The 27636-nt window shown below is 45.6% G+C and overlaps 1 protein-coding gene and 2 pseudogenes across 3 annotated transcripts in view; 2 read left to right on the top strand and 1 right to left on the bottom strand.

The window, feature by feature from the left end:
• Window positions 1-27636, top strand: part of LOC308440278 (ATP-binding cassette sub-family A member 17) — a gene marked incomplete at both ends in the record, with an annotated part of 81345 nt that overhangs the window by 45131 nt on the left and 8578 nt on the right. The window contains 13 exons of the mRNA XM_080942296.1: window positions 875-1030; window positions 1169-1379; window positions 2215-2365; window positions 4000-4098; window positions 9015-9177; window positions 12054-12360; window positions 14163-14436; window positions 14585-14789; window positions 15701-15920; window positions 17642-17800; window positions 22594-22772; window positions 23895-24017; window positions 24959-25153. Coding sequence (XP_080798422.1) covers window positions 875-1030; window positions 1169-1379; window positions 2215-2365; window positions 4000-4098; window positions 9015-9177; window positions 12054-12360; window positions 14163-14436; window positions 14585-14789; window positions 15701-15920; window positions 17642-17800; window positions 22594-22772; window positions 23895-24017; window positions 24959-25153 — 2442 coding nt within the window. The remainder of the gene's footprint in view (window positions 1-874; window positions 1031-1168; window positions 1380-2214; window positions 2366-3999; window positions 4099-9014; window positions 9178-12053; window positions 12361-14162; window positions 14437-14584; window positions 14790-15700; window positions 15921-17641; window positions 17801-22593; window positions 22773-23894; window positions 24018-24958; window positions 25154-27636) is intronic.
• On the top strand, window positions 4882-7942 carry LOC308440239 (high mobility group protein B2-like; annotated as a pseudogene). The gene is made up of 2 exons: window positions 4882-5481; window positions 7795-7942. The product of its transcript is annotated as a high mobility group protein B2-like (transcript).
• On the bottom strand, window positions 26655-27084 carry LOC308440240 (stathmin-like; annotated as a pseudogene). The gene has a single exon. The product of its transcript is annotated as a stathmin-like (transcript).

A 27636-nucleotide genomic window follows, 5' to 3' on the forward strand; every position in this document is an offset into this window, starting at 1 on the left:
GTCCTTGCCAGGAACCGGGGACAAAGGCCATATACATTCTTCACTACGAAACATTAGTCTTAAAAAGCATATGCTGAGAAATCCCACTTCGTCTTAATATGCTTTTTAATGTGCTGATGTATGAGTTTTTAAGTTGTTTATTGTTAGAAATGGGTCTGAGAGCCCAAGACCGGTGACCGCACAACCCAAAATATTCCAACGGGGCAAAAGTTCTAATTCTGCAGAAGGGCGAATAGCCAAGCCAGGTCAAGCAATCAAATGTGCACAGCAGGGATTCTCTACCACTGGCCTCCCAATTCTCCCGTATCTGGCTAATTCAGAGTGACGTCACTCATAAGCAAAGTTCAGCTTTGATAACAGAATACAACGTTGAGCAAATACTTTGAGCCTAGAAAAGTGTTGATTTGCCAGGCAGCAGTGGGGCACAGCTTTGGTCCCAGCACTAAGGATCCAGATGCAGGCAGGTCTCTGTGAGTCTGAGGCCAGCCTGGTCTACATGGCCAGCCAGAGCCACACAGTGAGATCCTGTCTGAAAATAAACCAGAGGAGAAGGGGAAGAGAGACTGGTGTTGTTGTGGAGGAGGAATTTTTGCCAGATGGTCTCTTGACATCTTTGCAGATCTCTTTAAAGCTGTGGCTTCCCTCATCTCACTTAACCTTTGATGGGATGTATTTCATTTCCATTCCCCACACTTGTTTATTCACTTACAGACTTCATATCTCCCCCTGCCCCTTGCCCTAAGGAATGTTTCTGGCACACTTTTCTTGTCTGTGTTTTACGTGTATATAACCAAACCTTGATCAGATCGCTCAGCTCCTGTCCATATCCCTAGCTTCATAGCTCCCCCCCACACACCCATTTCTTGCCTTTCAGTTGAAAGGCCTGTCTCACCAGGACTGTGGTGAGAAAATAGAGGAGATGCTGCACATCCTCGGTCTGGAGAACAAGAGGAACTCAAGGTCCAAGTTCCTGAGTTGGGGGATGAAGCGCAAGCTCTCCATCGGCATCGCCCTCATAGCGGGCTCTAAGGTAGAGGGCAGGGGTCTGGCCTCTCATGCAGCAAAGTCAGGTTCCCACACAAGGACAGACCCAGGGTGCTGATGACAGCTTGTCTAACTCCCAACTGGGGCCACACGGGGTCCCACAGCCTGGACCTCTGCCCTCCAGGTATTGATTCTGGACGAGCCCACCTCAGGCATGGACTCCACTTCCAGGAGGGCCATCTGGGACCTTCTTCAGCAGCAGAAGAGTGACCGAACCATCCTGCTGACCACTCACTTCATGGATGAAGCTGACCTTCTGGGAGACCGCATCGCCATCTTGGCCAAGGGGGAGCTCCAATGTTGCGGGTCACCATCTTTTCTCAAGCAGAAATACGGTGAGCAGTGGGCAGCAGGAGCCCAGGTCAGCCTCCAGCCTGGGACAGAAATGGCGCCTTTGGGAAGGGTCCTGAACCTTGCTGGGCACAGTCTTCTCTACATTTCTTGTTCTCTTGGTCCAGTGGAAGGTCTTGGGTGAATGAGGCAGAAATAATGTAAAAGTTATCTTTGAGACTTAGGATCAGAAGACCCACGCTTATATTCCAGTTTGTCGGTTTCTTGCCTCTTCATCCTGGCACCAAATTAGTTTATCCTTTCTTGGGGTTTAAAAAAAAATCTGTGAAATAGAAACAAACAACCCTCAAACAAAACTCAAGGCCCCTATCTCTCTCATCACCCAAGTCTGACCTGTCTGCAAAACATAACCGGCCTCCATTTCAAAATATTTCTATCCATCTCTCTCAATTTGTGACCACATTCTAGCATTCTAGTCAGCCAGCTCCTCCTACGTGGACTATTACAGATGCCCCCTGACCCATCTCTGTCTTTAATCACACCTTTGGACTCTGCACCCAACCCACTAGTTCCAGTGAGTACCTACCTGACAATGTATAGCATTCTGTTCAGAATCCCAAAGGACCCACCCATGCAGACCCCTGATCGCCACCCTTACTGAAGCCCCTTGTTCACTGTCTAGCATTGTTAGATTTGCTACCAGCTCATTTCCTGATTCTTAAACATGAGTGGAGCCAGGTCATTACGGTCTAAACCGACCTCACAAGGTTCCCTTCTCTTTGCCCTAATTCTCTCCACTTTGAAGTACGGAAAGCAATGACCCAAGATGAATAGCAAAAAGAGTAAGATGGTTTCATCGTCTCTTACACGGTATTTCAGATGCAGGATATTATATGACTATAATAATAACGCCTCTCTGTGACACTGAAAAGCTCGCCAACGTTATTTATCGCCACATACCAGATGCCATTTTGGAGTCCAGAATTGGAGAAGAAATGATATTCACACTCCCTAAGAAGACCATGCCCAGGTATGAACTGGGTCCTTAGCACAGGCCCACCATGGCCACAAAAATCCATATTCTTTAAACATGCCCATGTGCAGAATACAGTCTCTCCTGTTACAGAATCGGTAAAGGTTTCAGGACCTCAGTATCTGAATTATGCAGGGTATGGTACTTGAGTTCAACTCATTGGCTATGGCTCTTCTTGAAGACTTGTGAATCAGAGAGGGATGTTTTCTGGTCCACATACACCCAATGAACTGATCACATAATGGCAGTCATAAGAGACAGGATCATTCAGAAACAGAAGTAAAGGAAAATACTACATATTAGTCTTCAGCAATTCCAAATCCTAGGTTGACATGAGCCTCACGTTTCTGCCTTCTCAGGATCAGGGAAGGCATATTGATGGTTTTGCTTCCTAAGAGTGTTGTTGATCAGCCTTTCACTTCATCCACCGGCCGTTGACTCTGTCTTTTGAATAACTATTTCTTTTCCATACAAACTGGCTGATCCAACTGGATAGGTAGCTTCCTTTGTCTGCGCCTTGACAACAGACGAATACCCAAGCTGGTATAGTATTTTGTAGGTATACTGTGTATCAGATTATGAAAAGCACGTCCTTTTAAAACTAAAGTCATACCCACAGTCTCCGTAACATGTCCTGCCACGCCACGGTTATTATTTTAGTCTTTCCGGTTAACACAACCAAAGGTGTTGCCGAACCTTCTGCCATGAAATAATCTCTTCACTATTCTCCGGCCTCCACCTCAGCTTCACTTGAAGCCTCTCTTGCCTTCACCTCACCGTCCTTGCCCCCAAAACATGACACTTTTTTTTAAAAGTAGTGCCAGAGTGCCTTCTGGATCACTCGGACATCACTAGATTACTGAATTGCTCAAGTTAAAAAGAAAATTCTGGCTTAAATTGGCAACAATTTTAGTGTTTCTTGTGTTTTTCTCCCCCTATCTTGGAAATTCAGCCCAAGGCCTTGCACATAAAAGGCAGGGCCTCTAACTCTTGCCTACCTCTGCCCCCAGAAGATTCCGTATGTTGGCCGCACCAAGCTAAATAGCTCTTCTGCTCCCCATTCATGGTTTCCCTGGGGCTAGAATGATTTAGAATTTCCAAGATGGCTCCTTCTCACACCTGGGAAAACAGTGCTGGCTAACAATTGGGCGTTTACAAGACCTGCTAACTGTAGCCTCCAATGCGCCTCTGGGTAGACTCTTAGGTGCTTTTAGCTTCTTGTAGTATCACTGAGAAAGGAGCCTCCATTGAGGAAAGACCTCCATGAGATCCAGCTGTAAGCCATTTTCTCAACTAGTGATCAAGGGGGGAGGGCCCAGCCCATTGTGGGTGGTGCCATCCCTAGGCTGGTAGACCTGGGTTCTATAAGAAAGCAAGACAGAGAAAAAAAAAACAAAACAGTCACTTCTTTTTATGCCTGGGCTCAGAAATATCAAAACCTCACCTCAGTACTAGATTTATTTTACATTTCTCCCTATAACAGCATTCCAAAATAAACGCTACTACAAGTTTACTGAGATCTGAACAGATATCTTGACAGTAAACCCATGTATTCTCTGCTCTAGAAAGCTAGGGGTGGTAAAGGATTCACCTCCCCTTTTTCAGAAATAAAGCCTTCTTTCCCCTTCTAGGTTTGAGGCTCTATTCACTGACCTGGAGCTGAGACAGTCGGAGCTGGGAATCTCTACTTTTGCAACCTCTGTCACCACTATGGAAGAAGTGTTCATACGGTAATAAGCAAAAATTAAAAAACAAACAAAAAACCAAAACAAAACAGAGATTGTCAGGTTCAGAGAGAGAGAGAGAGAGAGAGAGACCCTGTCTCAAGGTATAAGATGGAAATCAATAGAGGAAAACACAGGTCATCAAAAGTATCTGTGCACATATATACATAAACACACACACACATTCACACACACAAAATAATGCAGAGAGCAATTAGTGGAAGACACCAATATCAAGCTCTAGACTACATGTAATGTACTTGTGTGCACACATGTGCATAAATGTGCATGCACACACAAAGACACAGGTACACACACACACACACACACCTGACAGCTCCAATGATCCTAGTTTTTGAGGGGGTCTTGAACATGATCCATTTAAACATTACTCAATGTTTAACTCTTTTTTCTAATTGTCCTGCTGAATCACTATCAAGCCTCTGGATAGTACTTTTGATCTAATGGGATATTAGATATATGTTCAAGGTATAATATTCAACAAACTGATATTTTTCGAGAGTTGGTGAGACAGTATCTGTATGTATGACTGTCTTGGACCTCACTATTTAGATCAGACTGGCCTCAAATTCCATTCTATTTTAAAAAATATTTTCTTTAGGGGATCACAAAAATTTCCCCTGCCTTTTCTTCTGGGAACTTTATTATTTTAGCTTTAGATTAATAATATAATTCAAGAAACTAGTTCTCACAGGAGCTTGGGGAAGGAAGTCTCTCTGTGGAGGTCTGAGGGAAGAACTTGCACCAGGTAGACACCATGCCGTCATCATGGGCAAGGGTGACCCCAAAAAACCACGGGGCAAAATGTCCTCGTTTGCCTTCTTCGTGCAGACCTACCGGGAGGAGCACAAGAAGCATCCCAACTCGTCAATCAACTTTGAGGAGTTCTCCAAGAAATGTTCCGAGAGATGGAAGACCATGTCTGCAAAGAAGTCAAAGTTTGAAGATTTGGCCAAAAGAGACAAAGCTCATTATGACAGGGAGTTGAAGAACTATGTTCCTCCCAAAGGTGATAAGAAAGGAAAGAAAAAAGATCCAAATGCTCCAAAGAGACCACCATCTGCCTTGTTCCTGTTTTGCTCTGAACATCATCCAAAGATCAAAAGCAAACACCTCGGCGTGTCTATTGGAGATACTGCAAAGAAACTGGAAGAGATGTGGTCTAAGCAATCTGCCAAAGATAAGCAACCGTATGAGCAGAAGGCAGCTAAACTAAAGAAGTACCAAAAGGATATTGCTGTACACCATGTACTGTGCCAAGGGCAAAGGTGAAGTAGGAAAGAAGGGTCCTGGTAGGTTAACAGGCTCAAAGAAGAATGAACCAGAAGATGAGGAAGAAGAGGAAGAAGATGACAAAGGTGAAGAGGGGTATCTTAGTCAGGGTTTCTATTCCTGCACAAACATCACAACCAAGAAGCAAGTTGGGGAGGAGAGGATTTATTCAGCTTACACTTCCACAATGCTGTTCATCACCAGAGGAAGTCAGGACTGGAACCCAAGCAGGTCAGGAAGCAGGAGCTGATGCAGTGGCCATGGAGGGATGTCACTTACTGGATTGCTTCCCCTGGCTTGCTCAGCCTGCTCTCTTATAGAACCCAGGTCTACCAGCCCAGGGATGGCACCACCCACAGTGGGCTGGGCCCTCCCCCCTTGATCACTAGTTGAGAAAATGCCTTACAGCTGGATCTCATGGAGGCATTTCCTCAACTGAGGCTCCTTTCTCTGTGATGACTCCAGCTTGTGTCAAGTTGACACAAAACCAGCCAGTACAAGGAGAAAGATGAGTAATATAAGCCACTGTCTTAAAGGGTGGAGTATGTGTGCTCAGGCAATTTTGATAAGAATGTGAAATTCAAGTGCAGCTCAACATTAGCTTCAGTATAAAAAACCTTACAGATTTTTGTATAGCTGATGAGATTCTTTGTAGAGAAAATACTTTTTAGAAACTTTGTGGCCTTTTCAGGAGCTACAACGTACCATTAGATTTAAAGCTTTTGATGTTGAATGTTTCTAAATATTTAATGGTTCTTTAATTTCTTATGGTAGCAAAAATAAAGCTTCATAGGAATTTGTATTACCAGTAAAAATAATTTTTTAGGATGTTGCATTTTTTGTTTTTTCTTTATAAAAAATTGTAATAAAATAATGTATATTGAAAAAGAATATGATTCAACTAGCGATTCTTTTGGGGCATGACTTAAGGGGGGGGTCAGTATTCATTTTCTCCTACATGGCTACCCAGTTGGAACACAGTTATTTGTTGAGAAGATTGTTCTTTCCACGTTAAATTGATTACCAAAAGTCAATTGACTTTAAATCTTTTCGATTCCCAATTCTGCTTCATGGATCTGTTATGTCCTCAATGCCAGTGGCACGCTGTTGGGATCACTGTAGCTTTGTCCTCTGTTTTGGAGGCGGACAGAGTATAGTTTCTCCAGCCTTGTACTATTTTTAAGATTGTTTTAGTTGTTCTGGGTACTTTGATATGAACTTGTCAGTTTTTACCCCCTTTGTTTTTGAAGAAAGGACCTGCTGGGATGCTAGTCCACATTTTTTTTAACGTGCACTACAAGGCGTTATCCTAGGAGACAGACGGGGTGTAGAAAAAGCTTTCTTTACTTCCTGCTCTGAGAAGTGGATCTAACAGTCCCAGTCCAACCTGCAGACACCCGGAGCCTTTACCAGTTTACAGCCTCATATGAAGGCTTGAGGCAAAAATCGGGGTTCATTCACGCTCCACTTCCATGGAAACTGTGAGAGATAGTGCGTGTTTACGGTTGTTTTAAGCTGATGATACTCTGTGCTGCAATAATAAATAACAAACATATCGCCTTTTATAAAACTGGGCTGGAAGAAGAATTAGCCACAACTAATTACGTCTTTTGGTAAAACAACCTCCCAGGAATAGAAAAATGACTCAACAGAAATACATCACCTGCCACTGAATACTTTTCTCCGTGAATGGAGTCTGCTTCAAGCAGGGGATCAGCAAACTATTCTTAAAGAATACCTTATCGGCACAATCAAGGATATGACGTAGGCACTTAAATAACTTCCCAACATGTAACCATTTCAAAATGCAAAATCATTCTAAGTTCAGGGCCAGGAAAAAAGTAGGCCTTAGCTGCTTCTGAACCACTAACTACAACTTAACTAAGTTCCTAGTCTATAATCTTAATGGTGCTATGTTTTAGAAGTTATAGTTTGGGGCTGGAGAGACGGCTCAGTGATTAAGAGCGCTGGCTGTCACAGGCACGATGGGGCCTCCCAGCCCTGGATCTGCTCCCAGAACTGACCAATCCTGATGAACTACTCTCCTACCTGGGTCCACCTGACCTCCCCACAAACAGCAGTGATGATCTGCTCTCGCTCTTTGAGAACAACTGATCCTGTGGGAACCCCTGGCCTGGCGAACACACTCAGAGATATCACCACAGCCTTCCCTTCTCACCCGGCCCCACAGGATGCCTGCCGGTTCTCCCTGAATCTCCCGATGCACACACCCTGAGCTGGGGCCCACCACTGCCAGCCCCTGATAAACTGGAAGCAGCCCTGTGCTCCAAGGGGCCCCAGGCCAGTGGTCCTCACACCCTCCCTCCGTCAAACTCACTGCTACAGAATGGTTCTTGTGAGGAGCCCTGCAGGCCCCAGCAGTTCCGTGTGCACAACCCTCTGCCCCAGACTCATGGCGTTGCACCTGTCCTTCCACCCTGCCTGCTCCTCCCCAGCCATCTTGTCCAACACCGATCCTTCTGTTTCTGCTCCTCCTCAGGAGAGCTGGCTGGTGAGGCTGGCTCTGAACCCCTGGTCTGCAGCTCCAGTGGCCTGAGCCTGGCAGCCTTTGAGAGCCTGGTGCTCCCACCCAGTTCCTCCCTCCACCCTGAGCTTCAGGCAGCGCTGGGGTGGGAGCAATAAAACACAAGAATGTTCGTAGTGTAGAAATGCTAACAGCTGGGAAAGGGAGGGGCAGCTATTTAAGTTGGCATCTTCCTCTGTGGACTGGCCTGTGCTTTCCACATGGTGTCTGCCCCTTACTGAGCAGACAGTTCAGGGGGAGGTTCAACTTCCTCGGGGTGGACTTTCAGACTCAGCTCTATGTAAATTCTCCGGTGAGCTGCCCCCACCAAGTTTCTCTTTTCTGTGAAAGTGAAGAATTAGTACAGCTGTGTTTTTTTTTTTAAACCACCTTGTCACCCTGCGGCCCACACCCAGGAGAGGCCATTGCATCTGCTGGCAAAGCACCTGGGCCTGCAAGCAGGGTACTGGCCTGTCCTGTCTCCTGTCTGTGCAATCTACTAAAGGACTCCCTCTTGGTGGGCCTAGCTGAGTCCTTCCTTTATGCTGAGGGGCTGTGGCCTTCCTGTTCTTAGCACCCCAAATAAAAATGTACACTTTTTTTTAAATGCACTGGCTGCTCTTTCAGAGGTCCTGAGTTCAATTCCCAGAAACCACATGGTGGTTCACAACCATCTGTAATGGGAGTTGATGCCCCCTTCTGGTGTGTCTGAAGACAGTGACAGTGTACTCATTAAATAAATAAATAAATAAATAAATAAATAAATAAATAAACAAATAAACAAATAAATAAATCTTTATGGTTTTACTCATAAGATTAACTAGTACATTATTTTGCTTTAATTTTCATTTAGTAGTTTTCAAAACAAGGTAACAAAATGTAATCATGATAATGTTGCAAAGATCTTGGGAAAAGTCCTGGGTGAGTTGACACAATGCTTTGTGCTCATGGACGATCATGTGACCAGTTACACAACTTAGACACAGCTTCTGACACCATTGCTATTCTTATTCCGCGTTACCATTTTTCCAAACCCATGAACGAACCTGAAGAGAATGAACTGTCTTGTGACTTTGTATTTGCTTGTGTTTTTGGTTCGGTTTAGAGTCTGTAAGTTGGCTGATCCCGACACAAATGTTTTAACTAAGAAGCGACCGGCTCTTCATCCTCATCTCGGGAACTGCAGAGTTCCTGTTGACAAAATTAAATGTCTTCACTCCAGGATCTTCTCAGTGCAAGCTGGCCAGCCAATGAAACTAAACACAGGTGTAAGCAGCACATTTCAAATATACAAATATGGTTTAATTGGTGGGATCATGCTATCACTCTATCAAGAGCTGTGTTTAGGCTGGACATAATGGGGCACACCTCTAATCCCAGAGATAGAGGCAGAGAGACAGAGAGATGTCTATGAGTTCAAGGCCAGCCTGGTCTACACAGTGTATTCTAGGACTATGGATCTAACCAAGGATACACAGTGAGACCCTATCTCAAAAAATAAAAACAAAAAGAAGAGCTGGGCTTAGTAATACATGCCTGTAATCCCAGTGTTTGTGAGACTAAATCAGGCAGATTGTGAGTTCATGGCCAGCCTAGGCTACCTATATAGATCTTGTGTCAATAAAATAAGAATAAAGAGTGGGTCCATCAGGCTACACAGCCTGCTCTAGTTTAGAGGCAAACATGTCTTAGTTGGGGTTACTATTGCTGTAACGAAACACCATGACCAAGGCAATTCCTATGAAAGAAAGCATTTAACTGGAAGCTTCAGAGGATTAGTCCATTTCCATTGTGGCAGGAAGCTCAGAGGCAGACAAGCAATCAGGTGTGGCCCTAGAGTAGTAGCTGAGAGCTTACATCCTGATCTGTAGGCAGGCAGGAGGCAAAGAGAGGAACAGGGACAGGGAGAAGGAGGGGGGATGGGGAGGGTTAGAGGGAGAGGGAGAGACAGAAAGACAAACTGACTGACTAAGCCTGATGTGGGCTTTTGACACACATCCCTCTGACAAGGCCACACCTCCTAATCCTTCCTAAACAGTTCCACCAACTGAAAGCTAAACATTCAAATATATGAACCTATGGAGGCCATTCTCATTCAGATCACCACAAATGGTAATTAACCCAATAGAAAAACAATATCCAAAAGCATCCTAGTGGGGATCTGGCCATTCTTCATCAGATAAGAACTATTTGGACCAGCCAGAATACCTAATCTTTGTACTGTGAAGTAGGTCGTGTGTTATACCACCTGATATTTAAATCTTTAGAAAATGTATTTATAATCCCAACTTGTGGAAGGGCGACAAAAAATGGATCCTAAATTTGAAACTAGCCTGGGCTTTCTAGAGAGAACTTGTGTAAAAAAGAGTACGTGTGTATGTGTGTGTGTGTGTGTGTGTGTGTGTAATTTTTTTTTTTTTTTTTTTTTTTTTTTTTTTTTAGTTTTTCAGACAGGGTTTCTCTGTGTGTCCCTGGCTGTTTTGGGACTCACTTTGTAGACCAGGCTGGCCTCAAACTTAGAGATCAGTCTGCCACTGCCTCCTGAGTGCTGGGATTAAAGGAGTGTACCATCACAGCCTGGCTAGATATACACTTTATAAAGTATTTTTAACTTAGTTATCAATAATATTGGTGTAAGAAAATTATTGTGGGGGGCTGGAGAGATGGCTCAGAGGTTAAGAACACTGACTGCTCTTCCAGAGGTCCTGAGTTCAATTCCCAGCAACCACGTGGTGGCTCACAACCATCCGTAATGGGATCCCATGCCCTCTTCCGCTGTGTCTGAAGATAGCTACAGTGTACTCGTATACATAAAATAAACAGATAATTAAAAAAAAAGAAAATTATTGTGGGTTAGAGATTGATTTTCTTGTTTCATAATCTTTAGCCATATGGGAAAGGGAAGAGGTGATATTTTCCATAAAGCTAGGACATGTCTGGGTTTTGCGGGGGGTGGGGGGGAGGACGCATTATCTTGTCCACATGGCCATGGTATGCTTTTGAAAGCACCTCCCTGAGCTTCTTATAAAGTACTTCTGTGCCTGCCCTCAGATGAGTTAAAACAGACCTCTGGAAAACACTGAAAGTGTCCATCACATCAAAAGTAGAAAACTCAAATAACGCTTGGTGGAGCCCTCCAATGGCCTCTTGATAATCGGCCAGGAATCCGAATGCCTGATTTAAACCTGACCACGAGGCCTCCTTCCACAGGGGCTCCTAGGCAGAGGACAGTGTCTATATGGGACCCGGCCCTTTTCCGTGTCCTCCCAGAGAGGTCGAGCTGCCTCCCAGAGAGGTCGAGCGAGCTTGCACAGTGCTAACCCAGATGGCCCCTCCAGGACCACTGTCAGCTCCTTGGACCTTTGGTGTATATTTGGATTTTGATGATCATTACCACGAAGTCATGCTTCTGGGTACCCCCCCTACTTATACAAATTATCTGAGTAGAACATGTTAAGTTACAGATTACTTTGAAATTAAGTTATATTCATCTAGAGGTGGCTTTGTTTTGCTTTGCTTTTGTTTTCTTGTCTTTTGAGCTAAGGTTTCACTATGAAGCTCTGGCTGCCCTGGAACTCACTATGCAGACCAGGACGGCCTCTAACTCACAGGGTTCTCCTGCCTCTGCCTCCTGAATGCAGGAACTAAATTTGTGTGTCACCCTGAAAGAATTTTTCAAAGATTTATTTATCGTATGTGTGAAAGTCTTTTGCCTGCATATATGTCTGTGGATTGAGTGTGCTTGATGCCCATGGAAGTCAGAAGGCATCAGATCCTCTGGAATTGGAGTTAACATGGCTGTGACCCACTATGTGGGTGCTGGAAACTGAACCTGGCTCCCCTCTCCTGGAAGAGCAGTCAGTGCTCTTAACTTCCGAGCCATCTCTCCAGTCCCTAAGACTTTTTTTTTAAGTGGTAACAAGTAAAATATCCATCCTTTCTCTGTGGTACCTGGAGTTCCTTAGATTCTACCTCTAGAGGTATTCCCATTGGTACACCCTCTGAGTGCCTAAGGCAGATTCTGGGACAGTTGAGGAGTGAGGTGAGGGACTGGGAGTGGCCATGGGCAGAAGCCGCCTCAGTGGTCCCCAGCTCTTGTCACTGCATTGACACTACACCTACCTACCTTCTTCTTCAACCACAGTTCTGGCTCCTCTGCCAACAATTCTACGCCATGCTCCTGAAAAAAGTCAAGTATTCTCTTCGCAACTGGCTGCTGGTGCTGTCTGTGCAGGCGCTGCTGCCTCTGGCGATCATCACGCTAAGCCTCACCTTTTTCAACTTCAAATTAAGGAAACTGGATAACGTGCCCCTGGAGCTGACATTACAAACGTATGGACAGACCATTGTTCCATTTTTCGTCGATGAGAATTCCCACCTGGATCCTCAACTTTCAGACAGTTTTGAAAAAATGCTTGTGGCTGCTGGACAGGTCCCTTTGCGTGTTCAAGGTAAGAACCAGGACACTGGGCCCGAGCAGGAAGCGGGCTTGCTTTTTCTTTGCAGGGAGGCTGTGGCTTTCTGAACCACACAGTGCTCTCTGACATCAGACTGAATCTCTGGAAGGCTCCAGAAAACGTCATTTAGACTCTGGCTAACGGGGAATTGGAGGGCTTCTAGAGGTGAGAGCCTATGTGTGTCTCTAGAGGTTGTGGAGTCTAGTAAGAAATTGAGCATAGAGGAAAGTCACTGACAGCATGTCCTTGAAAGAGACAGTTGGATCCCAGTCCCTTCCAGGGCCTTCGCCATTTCCTGCCCATGAGAAGACTAGTTCGCACATCTACACTCCTCTGTTCTGATATTCTTCCACAGGCCCCAATGCAACAGGCTCAGTTGACCACGAGTTGAGCTATTGGCTAGAACAAACCTTGTTACGGGAAGTGGGCTTAGTATATTACGTTTAGCAAAGGTTCGGTTTCTTTGGGTATCAGATTAAGATAACTCTGTTTGCTGTGTCCGTAGGACGATTTTACAGAGACCATTCTGTATAGTTGGTTAAAGTCATCGTTGTTTTTCTTAGATCACTAAAGGGTTTTTTTTTTTTTTCAGCTTTAAAGTTTGTAAAAATATAGTTTTTTAAATATCAGATATGGCATCATGTCCTGGGAATATGGTATTGAACAGATTTAGTAGCAGCCCTCAGGGAAGCTCGAAGGAAGAAGCCCTGTCACGGCTGATAGATAGTTACAGAACGATAGCAAAGATTCTAAGCTTTGGAGCATCCCACATGCCGTCTGAGTAGGAACTGGCTACTCCGTGCTCAGTGGACTGGAAAAATAACCAAAGGCGTAGGAGCAGAAAGCTTAAGGGACTCTTAAGATCATAGATGAGGGACGCTTTAAGGACATGAGGCCAAGAATCTAGATAGTGACTAACTAGTTTTACCCCGTCAACATGCAACAGAGGAGAAAGCAGAGGTTTGCTCTGGCAGGTGGCTTCTGAGTGGAGCTTCATGCTCTGTGTTGTAGCAGGAGAAAGGGAATTCATGGAAGAGAAAACTGAATCCGCTGCCATTGGAGAAAAGTCACCACTTCCAAAGAGAAGTAACCAGCTCCTGCAACAGCAAATAATAACCCTTAAGGCTGAAGCATCCCAGCCCACAGCAAAGCTCTCACTGTCTTTCAGCGCCGTTACCCTGGAGACCACCTTTTTATATAGCTTTTGTAGGGAACAAACTACATCCAAACTGAAACACAGAAAGTGAGTTCTAAGCCAGGCAAGTGGCACATGCTTTAAATCGTAGCTCTCAAGAGGCAGAAGTAGGCCAATCTGCCTCTGTGAGTTTGAGGCCAGCCTGGGCTACAGAATGAGTTCCGGGATAGCCTGGGCTACGTATTGAGACTCTGTCTCGATACCAAAATGACAACAAAAGCAAAGCAGAAGGTGCTTTTTTTTGTACCATATGGATGTATGGCTTTACCTAGGGGGCAGAGTCACTGCAAGGTATGTCCTTCCGCACCAAGGATGCAGATACTATACAGCCATTGCAGAGTTTTTGTTTGGGACCACATGGTCCCAGAAGCCATGATGGGGCTAGACCCGGTTGAGGTGTGAGGCAGGCAGAAAGTAGTTGGGGTTCAAAGGGAGACAGAGATCTGGATTTAGCTGGAACTCAATGGGGAGGAGGCCAGCCTTTGGGTGTGTGAAGTTGGCAATGGGGTACCCGGAAGGAGGCTCACAGTGTGCTGCTGGGCCTGGGGTGATGTTTCCTCAGCAACTCTCTCTGCCCAGTGTGCCTTTGGTTTCCTCCCAGGTTCTGTAGAGGACTTCCTACTGAAGAAGGCGAAGGAGGCCCCTGAGAACTTCGATAAGCTCTACGTGGTGGCAGCTTCGTTTGAAGCCGTGGATAACCGCACCACAGTGAAAGCGCTGTTCAACAACCAGGCCTACCACTCCCCTGGCCTGGCTCTGGCGCTGGTGGACAATTTTCTCTTCAAGCTGCTTTCTGGTGTCAACGCTTCCATTACCACAACCAACTTCCCTCAGCCTCAGACCGCCCTCGAGCTCTCAGAGAGTATCCTGTACCAGTGCGTGAGACTCCCCTTCTCCCTGCCTCAAGCTCCCAACCATTTAGGACTTCTCAATTCCCTGCCCCCCTCTTCGTCTCGTTTTTTTTTTTTTTTTTCATTTCCACTGCCGATTTTGCTAGTCATGGTTGCTTTCTGTCATTCACAGGGGCCCTAAAGGACACTACCTCGTTGTCAACTTTCTTTTCGGAATAGCTTTTCTGTCGAGTTCTTTCTCTATCCTGACAGTCATGGAGAAGAACATTAAGTCGAAGAACCTCCAGTTTGTAAGCGGGGTCAGCGCGGTGGCCTTCTGGCTCTCCGCCCTGCTGTGGGACCTCATCTCCTTCCTTGTTCCCACTCTGCTGCTGGTGGTGAGTACCTGGAGGAGCTGGTGGCATGTCCTGCAGGCCAGGGGTTTCCCTGAAAGAACCACCTGCCGAACCAGAACTGGCTGAGAAGTTCAACCGGTAGCTCAGCCCTGACTGGAATGGCAAGTTGACTTAGCTCTGACATCTTCAGGCATGGAGTGCCTAGTGCAGTGGTGTCTGTGTGGTCCTCGAGTCAGTGAGAGACAGTGTCTTGGAGACATGTGTGTATTATTCAGAAGTAGATAGTCCAAGAACCAGGGTTGAAGTGTTTGGATGTGGTGGGATCAACCTGATTATTCTGTGCAGAGTGGCTCACTTCCTGTTTTGTTCTGCGTGTTTTATAAGCATCTCCTCGTCCTTTGCTATGCCGCCCTGTGTTACTGATAAATCAGGACAACTCCCTGCTCGCTCTTTAGCAAATGCTCGTGAAGGTTTGTTAGCTCCTTGCTTTAAAACAGAAGCTTATAGGCCTGGGAGATAGTTCTGCGAGTAAAGGCACTTGTTCACAGGCCTTATGACCTGAGTTTAATCCCTGGATTATAAAAGGTGTTAGGGGACTGGAGAGATGGCTCAGTGGTTAAGAGCACTGACTGTTCTTCCAGAGGTCCTGAGTTCAATTCCCAGCACCCACATGGTGGCTCACAACCATCTGTAATAATATCTGATGCCCTCTTCTGGTGTGTCTGAAGACAGCTACAGTGTACTTGTATATAATAAATAAATAAATCTTTAAAAAATAAAAATAAAAGGTGTCGGGAAGAAGCAGCCCTAGAGAATGAATCACATGAACAGAGCCTCCAACGCCCCCCCCCCCCAGTACGTAAAGTAATTAAAACTGAAATTGCTATAGTCTTAGCACTTGGGATGAACCCTTACTGACTTTTCCAAATTCTTCCTTCTCCCCCTCCCTTAAGTTGGTGTTTCTATGGTATAAGGAAGAGGCTTTTGCGCACCATGAGAGCATCCCAGCGGTGGTCCTGATAATGATGCTCTACGGCTGGGCTATCATCCCTTTGGTCTACACAGTCAGCTTCTCCTTTAAAACTCCTGGCAGTGCGTGCGTGAAGCTTGTGGTCATGCTCACCTTCCTGAGCATCAGCCCCCTGGTCCTCGTCACTGTCACAAGTGAGAAAGGTAAGAGGTCACATTCACTCTGTAGGTCACTGATCAGCTGTGAGAGGGGACAGCACTGAGCACACTGGGGAGCTTTGGGGGATGAAGAGATGTTCTCCAAGTTAAACTGGGCACTAGCTTATGTGGATTTACACACTCACAAGTCATTTTTCACCTGTGATCCATGCATTTCACTAAAATGTAATGTTCCTTACTTGAGAGAGAGAGAGAGAGAGAGAGAGAGAGACAGACAGAGAGAGAGAGAGAGACAGAGAGAGAGAGAGAGAGAGAGAGAGAGAGAGAGAGAGAGAGAATAAGCAAATGAATTACTCAACATGGGATGAAGGGCTCTTGCAAAAAGAAACTAAGATTTGGTCATTGTTTACAACACACGCCCAAAACTGAAATCTTCATGCCTATGCTAGCAACTCTGGGTCAGGACAAAAGAGCCAATGTGTTACCTCTGCTTTCTGTTAGGATTTATTGTATCATTGTGTGTATGTGTCTGCGTTTTTGTGTGTCTGTGAGCATATGTAGGCTTTCACATGCAGGGCTGAAGAGGGTATCAGATCCTCGGGAGCTGTAAGGACAAGTGGTTTGTGAGCTGTCTGACATGGTTGCTGGGAACCAATCTCCGGTCCTCAGTAAGATGCTTAGCATCTGTCCTGACCCACAATGCTCTTTTCCATTTGCATTTACGCTTCGCGACTCCATCGGATGGACTTTTCTTTCCTTCCACTTTCTTCTTCATTTTTAAAAGTAATTTTTATTGGGGGGGGGGGCGGAGCTTGATAAAGATGGCTCCGGCTGCTCTTTAAGAGGACCCAGTTTTATTCCCAGCACCCACATGGTAGCTCACAGATGTCTGTAACTTCAGTCCCAGGGCCCAATGTCCTCTTCTCCCTTCAGGGTGTACAAACATACATGCAGGCAAAACATTCACACACATAAGATTAGGAAACATCATTTTATGCGTGTGTTTGCACAGCGCTTACATGCCTGGTAGCCACAGAGGCCAGAAAGGGGTGTCAGGTTCCCTGGAACCAGAGTCAGACTGCTGTGACCTGCCACATGGGTGCTGAGAATCAAACCCAGGTCCTCCGGAAGAACAACCAGTGTTCTTAACCACTGAGCCATCCCTCCAGATGGCCTCCTTACTTTTATTTAAAATCTGATTTACAGTTTCCCCTTTCTTTTATTTGGGGTATTGTCCTCTTTCCTAAGGAATCCTTTTTGACAGTTTAGTCATAAACCATGGAGGAAGGGACCTTATACTCCTTGTCTGACTTCAAGATGACACTCTGGAGCTGCAGCTATGCTGGAATGCTTGCCTAGTATGTGTGAGTCCCTAGGTTCGATCGTCAGTACAGGGAAAGTAAAACACCCCAGTAAGTCCAGAGCTGGCTCCTACCCCTGTTCTGTCTGGCTAGGCTCACCTCCAACCCAAACTACCTTTCTGCTCTGCCCATACAGCCCTGCGGGAGACATACTGTCTCTGACTTTCTCAGACACAGTGTGCTCTCTGGATAACGCAAGTGGCAGATCCAAGGACCTGAGCAAAGAAATGTACTGATGGCTTAGAGTTGAATGAATGGCGGGAGGGAGAGTCAACACCAGGTGTCGGGGAAGCCACGGCTGGTGTGGAGGCCTGAGAATGTGACTCCCCGAAGTAGCTGAGGAGAGGGTGACAGGGGCACTTTCCCTCGTGCTAGTAAAAGTGGTGCTTTCTGTTCTCCTGGCAGACCTCGGCTACACGGAACTCTCAGACACCTTGGATCACATTTTCCTGATACTTCCTGGACATTGCCTGGGAATGGCCTACTCTAACTTGTACTACAACTTTGAGCTGAAAAAGTTTTGCAACGCTAAGAACTTGAGTGACATTGACTGCAGCGATGTTTGTGAGTACTGAGAGCCAAGTTTGCTGGTAACGCTTTTATCCTTATATGGTTGTACACTGTGATTTGGCCTTTCTTTCTTTCTCTTTTTTTCCTATTTTTTTTTTTTAGACATGATTTCTCTATATAGCCCTGGCTGGCCTGGAACCTGCTGTGTAGACCACTCTCGCTATATATCCCTGGCTGTTCAGGAACTCACTATTTAAACCAGGCTAGCTTTGAACTTGGGAAGATTTACCTAGTTACAGGCATCTGCCACCCCAGCAGCCTAGAATTCGCACAGCATCCACCCTTTGATGTGCAAAGACATGGCATTTGCATATAAGCTATGTAGTCTGCAAGGACTCTCTGTCTGTGTGTGTGTGTGGGAGGGGGGGTGTGAGTGAGTGACTCAGGATGTAATACAGAGCCTTGTGCATTTTACACAACTGTCCTACCACTGAGCTATAACCTAGTTAGCTCACACATAATTTAATTATACTCTAGATTTCTTAAAACACTTAATATAAATGCTATGTAAATAGTAGTTACACTATATTTAAGAATAATGACAAGGGGCTGGAGGGATGGCTCAGTGGTTAAGAGCACTGACTGCTCTTCCAGAGGTCCTGAGTTCAATTCCCAACATCTATATGGTAGCTCACAACCATCTGTAATGGTTGGTCTTTTCTGATGGGTCTGAAGACAACTATGGTGTGCTATTATAAATAAAATAAATAAATCTTTAAAAAAGAATATTGACAAGGAGAAATTGGCAGATATTTAGTACAAATACAGTTTTTATTGTCTGAATTGTTTTTACATCTCCACCTTCCTATTGGTTGAACCCATGGTTACAGAATCTATGAATACAGAGAGATAACTGTGCTGTGTGGTTTTTGTATGGGACTCAAGAAGACATGTATACCAAAAGGAGACTAGTTAACAAATGGTTGTCCACCTCTACAGTAGAAAATGATACAAGTATCCAAAAGTTATTTTATCTGTATATGGGTATGCACCCAATGTCTATTGTGTGTTGTTAGAGAGGATGATACATGGTATTATTATTTAATTTTCATTTTAAAAGGTTGTATCTGGGCCAGTGAGATGGTTCAGTGGGTAAAGGTGCTTGCTGCCAAGCCTGCCGACCTGCTTTGATCCCTGGGGCTCACCTGGTGGAAGGAAAAGACAGACTCCCACAAGTTGTCTAATAGCTAAACATGCTGCAGCATGTGTGTGTGCCTCCTGCCCTATGCATACACACACACACACACACACACACACACACACACACACACGAGCGCAAGAAAGTAAACCAATGCAATTTTAAAAATTAAGGACTAGAGAGATAGCTCAGCTGTGAAGAACATTGGCTGCTCTTCCAGAAGCCCTGAGTTCAATTCCCAGCAGCCATTTGGTGACTTAACAGCTGTCTATAAGGGACCTAACACTTTTGTCAGGCCTCTGTGGGCACGAAGCACACACATTATACAGACATACTTGCAGGCAAAACACCCAAACACGTAAAATATTTTTTTTGTTGTTGTTGTTTTTCAAGACAAGGTTTCTCTGTGTAGCCCTGGCTATCCTGAAACTTGCTCTGTAGACCAAGCTGGCCTCTAACTCAAAGATCTGCCTGCCCTTGTCTCCCAAGTGCTGGGATCGAGGTCAAAGGCATGTGCCACCATGCCAGCTAATAAAATAATTCTTAGCAAGATAATAGGTAGGCGTTGTACCTCCGTAGCAATTTGACCAGCATGTATGATGCCCTGGGTTGAAGCAGCAAAACCGCATAATAAAAATAAGTTTAAAAAATATGAAAAACTATGCACAAAGCTAAGCCCTGTTTAAGGAAACAGAAAAGAACGTTTGTTGCCTGCGACATTTCTGTTGCTTCCTCGGTGAACATAATTGTATCGTATAATTTCTAAATACGCACCTTTACAAACGCTCGAGGCAGATCAGATTTTAAAGGAGAATAGAGCTGTTGAGAGTTGGATTTGTTTGGTTTGATTGCAGCGCTGGATGAAACCCCTGGGGTCCCCTGCATGCTAAGCTCATCCTTTGCCACTGAGCTAACCTCCAAGTCTCCTGAAATGTTTTCACATGAGCATCCAGTTCAGTTATAAGGGGACTGGTGGTTGGAAGGACAATCAAACATGGAAATATTTTGTGCTTTAGATAGATGCCCTATAAACGAGGAAATGTCTTTTATTAATATTAATGGGTTTTTTTGCCTCAAACATGCTAAGCATGCTCTACCACTGAGCTACGTGTTCAAGCTCTCTCATTTTAAATTGATGAAAATTGTATGTATAATACAGAATGACAAAGGCCTTTGATCACATTCTCCTTTTTCATTTATTTTATTTTATGTGTATGGGTGTGTAAGTTTGAGGTTTTAAACCCCTACTTTTAATGATGGTTCTTAACTGCTTTAGTCTCTCTTCTAGCCCACCACCCACCGGAGGTACTGGAAAAGAAAGGTTATTAGGATGTAGGAGAAGTGGACCTGCTTAGAAATTGTTTTTTGGAGCAAATACCCTTTGTGTTGTCAGGAAACCAGAAGTCCAGTTTATAGGACTCGGCGGCGGCAGCTGGATCTACTTGTAAATTTGTCATGAATATACCAGCAGTCCAGTCTGGTAGCATAGGGGTAGCAAACACAAGGCAGCAGCAGAGGCACAACCTAGGAGAGACAGCTAGGCCTCAGCCGAATCGGCATGAGTTGGCAGGAGGAACCAGGACCACCAGGGACACCAGGAGAAGTTCTCAGCTGAGCCTCTCCCAGCAAAGATGTGAGACCAAGAAGGACAGCGAAGACAAGTCCCTGTCCCTGTCCCTGTCCCTGTCCGCTGAGCCCTATTTAAACTCCCTGCAAACATCACATGTCTTCCACGGGTCTTGCCTCAGCATGTGTCTTGCCTCAGTATGTGAGTCTGTCTTACAAAACCTCACATGTCTGCATCGGCTGACATCGCTCTGCCAAACAGCCAGAGTCCTCGGAAAGAAGCCACAGGAACCTCTCGTACAACAACACATGTAGAGCAAACCGGCACATGCAGTGTCGTTAGCAAAGAACCTTTTATTACTCATCCTTTTATGTGCTTGCTTTAGCAAGCCATCTTTTCACTTGTGTCTCGTTTCAGCAAAATGTCTCTTTACAAGTCTGCCTTAGTGAAACATCTTTTCACCAGTGCCCACTTTAGCAAAATGTTCCTTTACGTGTCTGCTTTAGTAAAACAGCTTTTTACTTGTGTCCACTTCAGGAAAACACCCCTTTGCATGTTTGCTCCAGCAAAACACGACTCGACACAACTGACTTTCTTTTTTTTTTTAAGATTTATTTATTCTTTATGTATGTGAGTACACTGTAGCTATCCTCAGACACACCAGAGGAGGGCATCAGATCCCATTACAGATGGTTGTGAGCCACCATGTGGTGGCTGGGAATTGAACTCAGGACCTCTGGAAGAGCAGTCAGTGCTCTTAAGTGCTGGGCCGTCTCTCCAGTCCCTACAACTGACTTTCTAAAGAACCTACAAGTTTCCACTTCATGGGTGTTTTGCATGTATGTCTGTGCAGCATGTGCATGCAGTACTTGCAAAATCCAGAAGAGGGCATCAGATCCTCTGGAACTGGAGTTCTGGGCAGTTTTGGAAACGGGAAACCAAACCAGGGTCCTATGGAAGAGCTACCAGTGCTCTTATCCACTGAGCCATCTGTCCAGCCCTCTTGTTGTCGATTTAAATAATGTTTTTGCTTATACTTTGAGAATTTCATAAAACATTTTAATCTTACTCTTTCCCTTCCCCTACCTCCTTCCAGATCCTCCTGGTTCCTACCCACAGAACTTCAGGCTCCTCCTCTCTTAAGGAAACAAACAAACAAACAAAGAAGCAAGAATCTGGTTTGTGTTGTCTGATCCCTTCTGAGCACGGAGCCTGCCCTGGAGTATAGTTGATATACAGTGTTACTCCGTTGAAGAAAACTCATTTTCCTTCTCCCAACAGTTACCAACAGCATAGAGCCTCTGGCTCGAATGTGCGGAGGTCTTGTGCAAACTGTCACAGTCCTGTTGTGTCTGGAAAATGCAGTTCCTTTGAAGTTATGCGCCAACCACCTCTAATTCTTACAACTTTCCTGCCCCTTCTTTGGCTTAGATCATTGAGCCTGGAGGAGAAAAGGTATCAGTCACACAGACGTCCCATTTAGGGCTGAGCATTCCAAAGTTTCTCTTTGCAAACATGCAGAGCGTGGAATTTGGTGCTAATTTTCATCTGCTGCAAAAAGAACTTCCTCCTCTCACAGAGGGTTGAGCAATGCATTGATCTGTGGGTAGAGAAGTCATTTGATTGCTACATTCATTTAGCAGAAAAATAGTAAGTCCCCCCACCCCACCCCACCCCCGGCAGGGCTCATGATCCTATTTAGTCTTAAGGTTTTGAATGTCTTGTTGGTTTGTTTCTGCTGTCTCTCATACATCACAGGATGCCCTAGAACTGCTGTGTAATCCACACTACTCTCATATTTATGGAATTTCTCCTTCTCTTCCTAAGACCTGCAATTACAGGTGTGGGCCACCACCACCCCCCCCCCAGCTCACTGCATCCATCATCTTTACAGAGCATTGGAGGCAGCAAGCAAAAGCGTCCTTCTCCACCCTCTGCTGGGGTGTGGTGGAAGCACTGGTAACAATGATGGGTCCCTGGTAATATTTGTTATTATGTGACTTTACCTGCTGTATTTAAGATGAGGAGTGCCTTTGAAAATCCTCCCAAACAGTGTGCTAACATCTACTTATTTCATATTAGTAGAAGGATATGTGGTCCAAGAGAACATCTATGCCTGGGAATCTCTGGGGATAGGAAAGTACCTGACAGCCCTGGCCATCTTGGGACCTGTGTACATCACCCTGCTTTTTCTCACCGAAGCCAATGCATTCTGTGTGCTGAAATCCAGGCTTTTTGGTTTCTCTTGGAAGCAAAAATCGGTGAGTTAATTGGGGTTAAGTCAAGGTCTGGCTCTAAGCTTCCTTCCCGTATTCTTTAGCTGTCTTTATTTTCCATCTCAGAGGGGTCCCTGAGACCACCCAGCATCTGTTTATAATCTCAGGGCAAAGAAGATATCTCATGGGTATATACCATGCCCAGGGACCACAGAGAAGAAGAATCTGACTTGGCCCTTGAGGCCCTGGTCCACATACTGGTCACCTGGGGTGTATTTAAGTCCAGTTCATCAGCTGATTAGGGATGAGACCCTAGCTTTCTAGAATAGCTCACCTTATGAAACACCTCTGCAGTTAACTATGCACAGTCTAGAGGAAGCTCTGTTCTGTTAGCTGAGGGTATGATTATCTTCTAAAGGACAAGTCTCTAGAAGAAACTAAAGGAGGTAAGCTTTTGCTTTATCTTGACATTCCTGGATTTTAAACTTGTGTTACTAAAAAGCTGACACTTTGTGGTTTGACCACCTACCCCATCATGGTCAAGCCACTATAAATGTAGACAGCTACTGTGAGAAAAAAGATGATGTCCCAGGTTTCAGCACCAATGTTAGGACAAAGATGAAGGGGGTGGGGGATACACTCCATGGAGGTGGGATGAGGCACTGGGGTAAGGGGCATGCCTCTGGGGAGCCCATGTTGGTAATGTCTTCCCGAAAGGACCAGCCACATGACAGTATATAGTACACAATAGAGTTTACTCAGGGCATGGGGAAGGGAGTTAAGTGGGTAACAGAGGCAGGGAGAGAGAAGACGAGGAGGAGAGAAATAGAGGCCGGCCATGAGCATGTGGAGAGAGGTGGGAAGAGAATGGGGGGAAGCCAAGGGGGGGAGCAGGAACACAAGAGAACAAGAGAGAGAGGAGGAGGACAAGCAGCCCCTTTTATAGTGTCAGGTAACTGTGGGGCTGAGCATACCTGGCTGTTGCCAGGTAACTGTGGGGTGGGGTTTACAGAATCCCAACACCTACATGTTCCTGAGGTTGTGGTGGCGGTGTGTACATGGGTACTGTCACAGGACTTTCAGGGGCCCATCCCTTCTGACCCTAGTCAAACTCTATCCTCTAACCTCAGAAACACGTACATTTCTACCCTTGTCTTGGGAACATAGGAAATGATCTTTGATGTAACAGGGCCTGAAGATGAAGATGTTCTAGAAGAGGCAGAAGCCATCAAGCATCATTTGGAAACATTAATAAAGGAAAACCCACTTGTTGTTAAAGAAGTGTCAAAGGTAAAGTTAGACTCAGCTTTGCTCGTTTATCTGCTTGTCTCATAAAGGAAAACATTTCACTGGGGCTGGCTCACAGTTTCAGAGGTTCAGTCCATTCTCATGGTAGGAATCATGCCAGCATGCAGGCAGACATGGAGCTGGAGGGGACAAGAGCGCCACATCTTTATCCAAAGGCAGCAGAAGGAGACTGTGTGCCACACCAGGTGTCGCTTGAGCATAGCAGGCCTCAAAGCCCACCCCCACAGTGACACACTTCCCCCAACAAGGCCACACCTCCTAATAGTGCAGTCTCAATGGGCCAGACATTCAAACACATGAGTCTATGGGGGCCATACCTATTCAAACCAACACACTGTGCCTTGGCTTTTCACACACAGAATCTCCCTTCTGATGAGACTGTGGCCTGTGCACAGTGGCAGATGGGCTTCTGGGAAGACAGACTTAATGAGGTCTCTCTGGTAGAGGGAGGGTCTGAGAGCCATGCTTGCTTTAAAAGAGAGAGAGAGAGGCATACTAAGATTAACCTCTCCTGTACCCAGACAACAATTATGGCGGGGCCAAATGGGATAAGGACTCTGGAAACTAAATGGAGCCTCCTAAGTTTCTCTGGGATTCCTAGGAAGAATTTTAAATGGTCTCTCAAACATCCCGGTATCTTATGGCATCCCCTCCCACCCCCCCACCCCCCCCGCAAGTTTGTCAGTCATGTTTCCCTTAAGTTTCTGGTGGTTAACAAAATACAAAACCCTTCAGCAATATCAGTGAGGTTTACTGACTCAGGGACAAAGAGAAATAAATGGCTTACCTCCAAGAACAATGCAGACAATGTGCAAGGACTGTGGGAAGGAACTGAGCTTGTGTCATGAGAGGCAGCTGGGTGGGGTGTGTGGTGGCTGCTGGCTGCTAGCCTCCTCTCTGCACCTCTGTCCTGTGTCTCTCAGGTCTATAAAGAGAAGGTGCCCCTGTTGGCTGTGAACAAGGTGTCCTTTGTTGTTAAAGAAAAAGAGTGCTTTGGCCTTCTTGGCCTCAACGGAGCTGGGAAGACTTCCATTTTCAACATGCTGACCAGGGAGCAGCCCATCACCTCAGGGGATGCCTTTGTCAAGGGTTTCAGCGTCAACTCTGACATAGTGAAGGTGGGTGTGGCCTGGAACCAAATTTGGGGATACGGGATTTGGGGTTATAAAGCTGGGACTTGATGTCTCAAAGGCCCATGCATCTATTTGATGTGTAAGCTCAAATCTAAATATGCATCTGAGATGGTTCTCTGTGCTCTCCACCACAGGTCTGGCTGTTCACACAGCACAGTCTCTCAAGTGCTTACAGAGCCAGAAACATAGCAAACCCCACAGTAGTGTCTCCACTACCTTGTCCTCCTTCCTCCTCTTCCTCCACCTCCTCCTCTCCTTTCTCTTCCTTCTCCTCTGTCCTTCCTAAGAACTAGAGGAACACTCATCCACCTGCTATTGAAGGGTCTATTCTAGTTATCTGGTTGGCAGCCATGGTGCATAGATGCTCAACACCTCACCCACAAGAAAAACGAAACAAAAACAACCAACCAAATAACAACAACAACCCTCAGCTCCGTTCTCTTGAACACACTTCTATATAGTCACCCTTCTATACAGTCTACATCTTCCTTATTTCTCTGTACCACCTGGAGCTGCTAGCCTCTTCCAGCTTATTCCACAGCTTCCCTCTCCTCTTGTGCTTCTTCATGGCTAATGGCTCTCTCAGAGTTTTAGTAAATCTTTTGTTTTGTTTTGAGGCAAGGTCTGATGATGTAGCCCAGGCCGACCTCAAACTCGTGGTCCTAAGGGCTGGGATTATAGGCTCGTGCCACCATACCTGGCTCCTTTGGTAGATCTGTATCTGTTTCCGAAGGTTGTGGTTTTCCTGAGTGATCTGCGCACATCTCACTGCCCTTGTGTTCGATCCCTGCATGGTCCTTTTTGGTTCTCTGGCTCCCACTACTGCCCACCTGCTGATGTGTCCCAAGTAGCCATATAGCCAACACTAATCCTATATGTTGAATTATAGAACTCAGATTCTATAACTGTACAAGAGCTAAAATTTGTTCAACATCGCAAAAGACATCCATTTATATAATCATAAATGAATGAAGCCCTGCTGTCTTAGGTTGAGTTTTACTGCTCTGAAGAGACACCAAGACCAAGGCAACTCTTCTAAAAGAAAACATTTAACTGGGGGCTGGTTTACAGCACTGTGCAGTTTATTAACCATTCAAGCACAGTAGCATCTGGTGAGATTGGGACAGAATTGGGATGGCAAAATGAATAGATATTCAGCATCTAATGGGTTGGAAGAAGCCACTACATACCTTCACAGTCGTCTTCTACGGTCAGTACAGTACTAGCCGTTAACCCAACACACCGAGCGTGCTCAAGTGGAAAAGATCCAGAGAGAGAAATAGCCACGTTAGAAAGACCAACACTTTAAAAAGAGAGTAAAACACTTTCAGTTTCCCCCCTTGAGCCCCTAAAACATCTCATGGTCTGGATCTACCTATACGGTCCTACATCAGCTTCTAGAATATTTGTCAGGAGGGAAAAGTAAACGGCACTGGCCTGTGCAGTCTTTGGATATTCAGGAAGGGGTCGGGGAGAAAGTCAGTTCTCAGGACAACTTAGCCTCCGTCTCGTCTGCCAGTCTTTGGATTCTTTGTTCTTCCGCACCTCTTCTGCGTGCATGTCCCTCTCTCGCAAACGCTCCAGCTTGGCAGCCATTTGCGCCTCCTGGTTCTCTTTGTTAGCCTCCATTTTGTGGGTCAGTTTTGCTAAAGTCGTTCACCTCGGTGGCTTTCTGGAGCACTTCTTTCATGCTCCCACCTCTCAGCAAGCTGCTTCAAGACTTCCACGTCATGAGACTTGCGTCTCTCTTCTGCAGCTTCTAATTTCTTCTGAATTCCCTCCAGTTTAAGATCCTTCTTCTTGGGGGTGGGGGAATCGGAGACAGATTCTTTTGACCAAGGGCTGAGAATCAGCTCAAAAGCCTGGCCTGAAGCACGCTTCTCCAGCTCTGTCACCCGCATGGCAGAAGATACCATGTTGAAGAGAAGACAAGAGACGGGCTGTACACTCTACACAGTCCACTGGCAAGGAAAGCCCTGCTTGGTCCGAGCCACCTGGCCACACTGTGCTTTTTGTTTTTTTTAAACAGGCTTTCTCTGTGTAGCCCTGGCTATTCTGGAATTCACTTTGTAAAACCAGGCTGGCCTTGACTTCCACCTCCACCTGCCTCTGCCTGCCTCCCAAGGGCTGGGCTTAGAGGTTTGCGCCACCACTGCCTGGCCTGAATTTGTTTTCCATTCCCATAAGGTAAGTTTTATGTTCAGTAATCTCATGAACAACTTTCTACAACACCCCGAGGCAAACCAGGGAAATCTTGAACCTGTCTGCTAGGGGCTTCCCTTTCAGCCATCTCCAGAAGCTCCATTGGTATGGAGTAACTGGGTTTACAGTGTAGCTTGTGGCTCAAGTCTACCCTGTAGGTGGAACTTCCCTCACATTATGAGGGAGTCCTGGAGCTGACAGGGTAGTGTGAGGGAATCCTCCAGTCTAGGTTTTAGGAAAATTCACTGCCTGTGCTGACCTGTGGT

Source organism: Micromys minutus (assembly GCF_963924665.1).
Source record: "Micromys minutus genome assembly, chromosome: 31".
NCBI classification, from domain to species: domain Eukaryota; kingdom Metazoa; phylum Chordata; class Mammalia; order Rodentia; family Muridae; genus Micromys; species Micromys minutus.